The 9,771-nt window shown below is 40.4% G+C and overlaps 1 protein-coding gene across 2 annotated transcripts in view; it reads left to right on the top strand.

Moving 5' to 3' along the window:
- The window catches only part of alg8 (ALG8 alpha-1,3-glucosyltransferase), a 21,404-nt gene extending 16,267 nt beyond the window's left edge, over positions 1–5,137 (top strand). For both annotated transcript variants that reach the window (XM_084074045.1, XM_084074046.1), the window contains 4 exons: positions 1,803–1,945; positions 3,259–3,356; positions 3,473–3,545; positions 4,849–5,137. In XM_084074045.1, coding sequence (XP_083930171.1) covers positions 1,803–1,945; positions 3,259–3,356; positions 3,473–3,545; positions 4,849–5,047 — 513 coding nt within the window. In that variant the 3' untranslated portion in view covers positions 5,048–5,137. The remainder of the gene's footprint in view (positions 1–1,802; positions 1,946–3,258; positions 3,357–3,472; positions 3,546–4,848) is intronic.
- Positions 5,138–9,771: the final 4,634 nt, after the last annotated feature.

Below are 9,771 nucleotides of genomic sequence, written 5' to 3'. Positions count from 1 at the left end.
TAAGTGGTCGCATGGTATATACGTCACGGACGCATTCCTTGAGGTTTTCAATACCCAGAAAACCGGCGAAAGTGTCCGTTTTCAAGATGATTTGGTCATTATCTCTGGAACAGAAGGTCCAATCTGCTCAGTTCAAAGCTTGTTGGATGCATGACTTTGAGGACATTAAGCACGCTATGACACCTTTTCGTGTTTTTTTTTATTTTTAGAGGAGGAGAGATCTTAGTTGGGCAGGCGACCGCCACTGGTCGGCGCTCGGCGCTCGTAAAGACAGTGATGTCACTGAAATGTGACAACGTTTCTGTCTGCTGTCTACCCTCTGTTGTGTTAACATTATGTATAAAACCCTCTGCTGTGTTGTTAACATTATGTATAAAACCCTCTGTGTGTTAACATTATGTATAAAACCCTCTGTTGTGGTAACATTATGTATAAAACCCTCTGTTGTGTTAACATTATGTATAAAACCCTCTGCTGTGTTAACATTATGTATAAAACCCTCTGTGTGTTAACATTATGTATAAAACCCTCTGTGTGTTAACATTATGTATAAAACCCTCTGTGTGTTAACATTATGTATAAAACATTATGGGTAACTCGTTAAAGTGGCAAATTAAATGTGAAACACATCAACTATTAAGAAAACAAGAACATATGTTGACAAAGACACTCCATACATTTGGAAACATATTTTTATTTAAATCAATACCGTTTCCAGTTAATGTAGGAATATTTTAAAAGTAGGCTAACTCTCATATCCTCTCATAGAGAATGCATTGGCAGCTGCAGTTCATCGTTCTAATGGACCTCGAGTAGAGACGCTGTCTCAAAAGTGGGCGTGAATTTGTAGGCCTTCCGCTTCCGGCCGTGTGTCTCTATGTGACACAAACAAAAACATCTCCATGAGCTCAAGACTCCTTTAAAACATCTCTAGGGCCATTTTAACTCCTTTAAAACATCTCTAGGGCCATTTTAACGTCTACTCAGGCTTTAAAGTTGCTTTACTCAGTATACTATTTACATATTTGATATTCATTTTCAGACACTCCCACTTCCTATACAAACCCATTTTAACTTCAAACTCTATTTTAACCATGTTAGACTGACGTCTCTGCTTCTAGTGACTGATATTGTCCTTCTAATGAATGTTAGACTCATTAAAACACACGTCTCTGCTTCTAGTGACTGATATTGTCCTTCTAATGAATGTTAGACCCATTAAAACACACGTCTCTGCTTAGTGACTGATATTGTCCTTCTAATGAATGTTAGACCCATTAAAACACACGTCTCTGCTTCTAGTGACTGATATTGTCCTTCTAATGAATGTTAGACTCATTAAAACACACGTCTCTGCTTCTAGTGACTGTTATTGTCCTTCTAATGAATGTTAGACTCATTAAAACACACATCTCTGCTTCTAGTGACTGATATTGTCCTTCTAATGAATGTTAGACTCATTAAAACACACGTCTCTGCTTCTAGTGACTGATATTGTCCTTCTAATGAATGTTAGACTCATTAAAACACATGTCTCTGCTTCTGGTGACTGATATTGTAGATAAACATGTTTTAATGTATATAAGCATATTTTAATGTAGAAACACATGTTTTAAACATGTTCTAATGTAGATAAACATGTTTTAATGTAGATGAACATGTTTTAAACATGTTTTAATGTAGATAAACATGTTTTAAACATGTTCTAATGTAGATAAACATGTTTTAAACATGTTCTAATGTAGATAAACATGTTTTAAACATGTTCTAATGTAGATAAACATGTCTTAATGTCTTTCTAGCCGGCCGTGTTGAGGACCTGGTTGAAGCCAGGCGTTGGTGGGCGGGGCTTGGTGCGCTGCGTGGTGATCTGTGCCTTGGCCTCCTTCATGATGGGCTGGCACGTCCATGAGAAGGCCATCCTCATCGCCATACTGCCTCTGAGGTCTGTCTGTCTGTCTGTCTGTCTGTCTGTCTGTGCATGTCTGTGCATGTCTGTCTGTCTGTCTGTCTGTCTGTCTGTCTGTCTGTCTGTGCATGTATGTCTGTCTGTCTGTCTGTGCATGTCTGTCTGTCTGTCTGTCTGTCTGCCTGCATGTCTGCCTGTCTGTCTGTCTGTCTGTCTGTGCATGTCTGTCTGTCTGTCTGTCTGTCTGTCTGTCTGTCTGTCTGTGCATGTCTGTGCATGTCTGTCTGTCTGTCTGTCTGTCTGTGCATGTCTGTCTGTCTGTCTGTCTGTCTGTGCATGTCTGTCTGTCTGTCTGTCTGTCTGTCTGTCTGTCTGTGCATGTCTGTCTGTCTGTCTGTCTGTCTGCCTGTCTGCCTGTCTGTCTGTCTGTCTGTCTGTCTGTCTGTCTGTGCATGTCTGTCTGCCTGTCTGTCTGTCTGTCTGTCTGTCTGTCTGTCTGTGCATGTCTGTCTGTCTGTCTGTGCATGTCTGTCTGTCTGTCTGTCTGTCTGTCTGTCTGTGCATGTCTGTCTGTCTGTCTGTCTGCCTGTCTGTCTGTCTGTCTGTGTCTGTCTGTCTGTCTGTCTGTCTGTCTGTCTGTCTGTCTGTCTGTCTGCCTGTCTGTCTGTCTGTCTGTCTGTCTACTTGTAGTTCTACAGCCCATGACCTCATTCCATCACACTGCTCTGGGACGGCTCAGGGTCTTTATTTCAGACCCAGGGAGATCCATATATATGTTACAGGGAAATTGGCATTCACACACGCACACACACACACATGTGTGTCGTCGTGGATAGTAATCCATGAAAAGATCTATCCTCCCCCTATCGGGTTACAGCCGGTCGGCGCGCGGCCTCGCGCCTGGAGGCGATCGGGCGCGCCTCCTCGGCCTCAAGCTCTATGCTGAGTCGGCGCGCCTCCTCGGCCTCAAGCTCTGCTGAGTCGGCGCGCCTCCGTCATGGACAATAACTATTATCACGTGTGCGTGTGAACGCGTGTTCAGCGTTCCCCTAGCGTAGCTTCCTGGTTGCTATTTGGGGGGGGGGACAACAAAAGCCAGTTCCGCCTCGTATCAAAGCCCCGTCTCGCGCCTCCTCCTCCGCCTCCTCTTTCTCCTCGCGAGCCTCGCGTAAAAAACCCTGTCCCGAAAAGCCCCGCCTCGCGCCCAAAGCCCCGCTCCTAAAAGCGAGCGCCTCTTTTTCAATATCCCTGAAATGCCAATTTCCCTGTGACATATACATACATATATTATACATCAATAACATAACATGTCTGACTAATAAAGTATTGTCTGTCTGTCTGTCTGTCAGCATCCTGGCAGTAGAGAACAGAGAGGATGCTGGGATATTCTTGATGTTGGCGACGACAGGAAACTATGCCGTCTCACCTCTCATTTATACTGCTGCAGGTACACACACACACACACACACACACACACACACACACGTGATAAGACGGTTCTATTGTGTGATTGGTTCATACATTTTTAATTGATTGTGATTTTCTGATTGTTTATTTTTCCAGAGCTGCCAATCAAAGTGCTTCTGATGTTGATGTACTCTGTGTACTCTATTACTTCTCTGACTCACCTGTACAGGTATGTAATCTATTACTGATCTTACTCACCTGTACAGGTATGTAATCTATTACTTTATTACTTCTCTGACTCACCTGTACAGGTATGTACTCCATATACTCCATATGTTCAGCTTTTAATACAATACATCTCTTAATTAAGAGGTTGAGGGACCTTAATGTCCACCCCCTTATTATCAGGTGGTATTATTCTGTTTTAACTGAACGTACACAAAGGGTCAGTGTGAATGGTACCATGTCAGAGCCCAGAACCCTGAGTACTGGAGCACCGCAGGGCTGCGTTAGCTCACCTGTCCTTTTCACCTTATACACAAATGAGTGCAGAAGCAGTAACCCGAATAATTACATCATTACATTCTCGGACGACACTGCCATCTTATCCCTACTGGGTAAGGATAGAGATTTAGCTACCTATTGTTCAGAGGTTCAGAGGTTTGTAGCATGGTGCGATGACAACCACCTTGTTCTCAATGTGAGGAAGACACAGGAGATGGTGTTGGACCCTAGGAGTATCGGTGACCACAGGCCTGTGGTCATCCATGACTCGACCATCTCACAGGTCTCCTCATATAAATACTTGGGCATTAGCATTGACAACACGCTAACGTGGAATACACATGTGGACAGTCTCTGTAGTAAAGTTCAGCAAAGACTGCATTTCCTCCGCCGTCTCAGGGTTCATGGTGTTGACCAAAAGTTTATGTTAGTGTTCTACCGAGCGGTCTTGGAAAGTCTGGTCAGATTTGGCATCACAGTTTGGTTTGGCAACCTCTCAGTGCAACTGAGGTCCAAACTGCTCCGATCGGTGCAGACTGCAGGGAAAATCATAGGAGTAAGACAACTCCCCTCTCTGCAGTCTATTTACGAGCAGGCCACGCTAGATAAGCTCAGAAAATAGTCAGTGATGCTACCCATGTTCTACATGGACAGTTTGTAATGCTGCCCTCTGGGAGAAGGTATAGCGAACCTAAATGGAATTATGTACGATTCAAAAAATCGTTTGTTCCTGTGGCAACTAAAATGCTAAATGAGGCCCTGCAGTGACCATTAAGAGCAGACCGATCACTATCTGTGCACTTGTGTAATGTTGTCGTCCCCCGTCCCCCCCTGTTATATATTTTGTATTTTGTATTTGTCATTGTTTTATGTGTGGCTGCAGCTGGGGTTAAAGCCCAAACCAAATTTCCTTTCCTTTCCTCCAAAGTTTACCTTACCTTACCTTACCTTACGTACTCTTATTACTTCTCTGAGTCACCTGTGCTCCATTATCTCTCTCTCTCTCTCTCTCTCTCTCTCTCTCTCAGGAACCAGGGTCCAGTGCTCCGCCCCCTGGAGTATGTGTACCTGCTGGGATTGGTTGCCGTGGAGATCCTGCGTGAGGTTGTTTACCCCCTGTCACCGTGGCAGCAGACGCTGCCGTTCTTCCCCCTGCTGGTGACGTCAGTGTACTGCAGCCTGGGAGTCACTTACAGCTTCATAAGGCTCTACCTGCGTCTACAGTGACAAACAGAGACCCCTGCTGGTGGCATGCTGTACTGCAGCCATCTGAGTCCAGCTAGAAGAAAAAACATTCAATGTGAAAATAAAGGATATAGATATTATATAATAATTATAATATAATATATATGTATATATATATATATATATATATATATATATATATATATATATATATATATACATACATACATATATATACATATATATATATATATATATATATATATATATATATATATATATATATATATATATATATATATATATATATATATATATATATACATACATACATACATACATATATATATATATATATATATATATATATATATATATATATATATATATATATATATATATATATATATATATATATATATATATATCACTGGCGCCTACTACTGGTTGCACAAGGGAGTGACGACACCCCCACCCTTTTTTTAAATTTGTTTTATATAAATAAATACATTTCATAATATCTTTCTTTCATTGAAATCTTTGTGTGAGAGACAGACAGACAGACAGACAGGTTTTTGAATAACAGGAGAATCTTGTTAAGCGATGCATTTGCCGTACAGTACCATACAGTATTAGAACAACGTGTGGATTTACGTGATGTCATTTAGATAGCATGTTATCAACTGGAAAGGATGAATGTAGGAGATGTTATTGAGATGTTAATGAGATGTTAATGAGATGTTTGGAGGTTGGAGGGACATCTATAGAGCACCGAAGTCTGACGTAATTTACACATGTAAATTATGTTTGTTTGTCTACCTGGTTTGCGGTTTCCCCCCCCGTTCTGAATCCCCATAGACGTGTTTAATAAGAACGTCAAATAAGAACTGTGTTCCAAAAATAAACTAATGACTCGGCGGTTTGACTCTTATGGATATGAAGCATCAACTGACGGTGAGAAAACCATAATGTTACTTCCACCAAATTAGTTACATTTTCACCAGAAACAGACTGTATCAACTATAAGTGACTGACTATCATAAATAATACAGAACCTCCTCCCTGACAATATCTCTATATATATAATATAAACGATACAGAGCCTCTCTGACAATATCACAGAGACAGTTTGTTTATTTTTGGAGCACAATTCTTATATGAGACGATTCTATGATGACCCAATGTTATTCTCCATAGAGACATGACTTTATGAACCAGAGGATGAACGAGTGACGTCAGGACTTCTGTTCTCTATGTGAGTACAGAATGTTTAATATGCACAATGTAGGAGATGTTAATGAGATGTTAATGAGATGTTTGGAGGTTGGATGGATGGACATCTATGGTGTATAGTGTCTCTGTAAAGAGGACATCTTGGAGGGACATCTATGGTGAGTACAGAATGTTTAATGTGCCGTACTGTATGTATGTACTTGAGTAAAAGTATAAAATGTACTCAAAGTATCAAAAGCACTCATTATGCAGAATGTCCCATTTCAAGTTTTCAAATGTATACAAATCTTTTGAAAATAGCAGATCTACAAGCTCTGTGAGTTTGTAGATCTCAGCCCTTTATTTGAAAATAGCCGATCTACGATACATTGCGATGTAAATTGTGAGTAAAAGTACTCACAATGAGTACTTTTACTTTTGGTACTCTACTAAGCACATTTTTATACCAATATTTTGTACCTTTACTCGAATACATTTTGAATTCCGGACTTTTACTTGTAAGGGACTAATTTTACATTGCAGTATTGATACTTTTACTTAAGTGAAACATGTGAGTACTTTTTCCACCACTGGTTATGAACAGAACTGACTATGATATTGTCTTGAGGTAACGTGGCCAACGTGAAATCACACAAAGACACGACTTAATGTTTTGAGGGCAAAAATTATAATAAATTAATTAAAAAGAAAACGAAAAAAATATATAATATATTTTTTTTTAAAAGGAACTTTTTTTTTCGAGTCTCTATTTGTGCTCCTCCACCAATATACAAAGTCAGACGCGCGTCTGACTTTGTATATTGGTGGATAAGCACTCTCATCATGTCTGCATTATATAGATTTTTATAATGCAGACATGATGAGGTTTGTGAGATCAAAGGATTGTAACTGAGTTACTCATTAGTAAACAATGACTAAACAAAGTTACTCAACCATGTGATTAGACTGAACTCCACCATGTGTTTGTTCTGGAACAACTATGACTCATTTATTAACTAATGAGTAACTCAGACTTTATTTACATTTCCAGGAAAAGGAACTTTTTTAAATCATTGAAAAAGTTTGAAATATATTTTTCATTTTGAAATGGAATAATAATAAAATAAAAAAACAACTAGTAATGTCTTAAAACAAATCTCTTATGGGGGTCTCTGGCACAAAGTCTTTGTAGACGGGGGTCCGTAGATAAATATATGTGGGGTCCTTGTCATGGTACACAGTTAGAGAACCACTGGCCTGCAGACTGTCCAAGTATTGGTGTGTGTGTGGGGGGGGGGGGGGGGGGGAGGGGGGGACAAGTCGGCATGACAAAGGTCACTGATGACAAAGGTTAGACTAAATATTATTTCCTTGGATGATACATTTATTAAATTAGATCCATATTATATCAACATGTTCAGATTATAGATGTAGATTTATTATATTAGATCATTATATAATATTCAATACCATTGTAAATATATTAACCAAATGAATGAATTGTGTACATATATACACAGCCTAACAACATATTATGATACAGCATAGTAGGCCTATTATTATATTTTTAATAGAAAACTATTTGAAAATCAAGGAATATAAGAACTTCATCTTGCACAACCAGATTAATTAGGCCTAGACCGTGTACAGGTGCACATTTGATGTGTGTATAGCTATGCGTGTAGCTGTGCGTGTGTAATGATTTATCATCAAAACAAGCTGTTTTGATTTTGAACTTGTTAATTTGAACACATTTGAATAACAATGCTCACATCTTTTCTTATTGGCCTTTATTCAGTATTTTTCTTCACATTGACAGCAAAGGCACATAACGAAGGCAATTCAAGACAACAATGCTGATTTTATCAAGCAGAGGTTATTATTAGGCTATAAGCTTAGCTTGTGGCCTGTTAAGTTCAGGCAGCCTACTTACAGTAACGGTCTTATTAAAACAATCCAATATTGCAATCCATAGCCTACAGTCAGTGTAGGGCTGGTGTTTATCAATTTGAGAAGACAAAAAAGTGCTGAAAGTAGCCTGAAAGAAGGCCAATAAAAGAAAAATGATCAGTCCATATGCTCATTTGCGGCGAGGCTTCAGTTCATTGAATTGAGTAGCTGCTGATTTAAAATCGAATGTCTGATAATCTTTTGTGCAGCTTGACATACGCATGAGGCGTATAACCTTCTCCTCCTTCAGGCGGCTTCTGAGTCCAATTTTGATCCGGTTCTGCAGCGAAAACCCACGCTCAGCTGGCACACTTGAGACTGGAATGACACAGGCCACCTTTGCCACCTTCACCCAGTCCGGATAAATGTCGTGGAATTCTCGGATCAAAACTTCACACGCCGTTAAAAATCTCAAGCCTCCGTAGCCTCGGAGAGCTGTCTGTCATGATTGGAACAGCGTCGCGTTTTGCATTTGTGCCATTGATTAGTCCTGGGTCGCCTGTGAAATAATCCCTAATGCGCTCCACAGCTGGTGCAGCATACTGCCGAAGATCTGTGTGGAAATGAAAGATAATTAGTATCCAATAATTATTAGGCTAGCCTATAATCCAAACCAGTAGATACCCTATTTTAGAGGGCTTCTACCAGTCATCCATGTAGGCTTTTTATTTATCTATTTATGTATGCATTAGGCCTACTACAGGTGGGGCTTATTATCTCTTTAAATTGTTTTAAAGTGTCTTATTAAATGTATTCGTTTTATTTATAAGCCTCATTTTCATTTAATGTGTTATGTTATGGCTGAATACAATGATTTAAACATGAAATAAAGGCTGTAATAGCCACAATAACAGGACTCACCCGGATTCTGTGGGTATCTAGCTGGGTTTAGGATTACATCTAGGCAATTAAGAAGATTTAGGTCCTCTTCGGGGAAGCGGGTCTTCAGGCCATCAATCAGATGGACAATGTAGCGTTCCTTGATCGTCTTGAAGGCTGTAACATACCGGTCACCTGCCTGTGTCATTGTCACGTCTTTGTAGACATCATTGTTGCACTCATCATGGAACTTTTGTTCCTCTGGGCCTGGGGCTTCACGTAGCTGTGAAAGTGCCGTGATAGACGCCTGCACCATGGGGCGGATAGTGGAAAGATTGACATCGTCTTTCTGGAATACAAGACTGAGCTTGGTCATGACAGGGAGGATGTCACATAGAGCGTGAGTAAGGGCGATGTATGAGAAGGTCTGGATCTTGTTCAGGATTCCTTGTGCTGATGCATTACCTCCAGCAGCTTCACTGAGCTCCCTGACACGATAAGGCCAGTTGGATTGGATGCTCTCTACTGCGCGATGCAGGGAAAGCCAGCGCACGGCACATGGTAGTTTCAGGCTCTTTGTGTCCTCGTCGCTGAGGGCCACAAAATGGCGGAGGCGGTTGGTTCGTGTGGCAGAGTGTTTGTAGAATGAGTACACTGAACTAACAGTGCGTTTATAGTCATCTATTTTGCTCACGGCCTTCGCTGCATCAACTGCTGCTAATGCAGCTCGATGTGCAATGCAGTGCACTTGGATGGAATAGGGACTGACTTTTTTTAGTAAAGCG

This window comes from Gymnoscopelus microlampas (genome assembly GCF_963454915.1).
Source record: "Gymnoscopelus microlampas genome assembly, chromosome: 12".
Lineage (NCBI taxonomy): Eukaryota > Metazoa > Chordata > Actinopteri > Myctophiformes > Myctophidae > Gymnoscopelus > Gymnoscopelus microlampas.
Note: the sequence above shows the minus strand (reverse complement) of the source record. Positions and strands in the feature narration are given on the sequence as shown.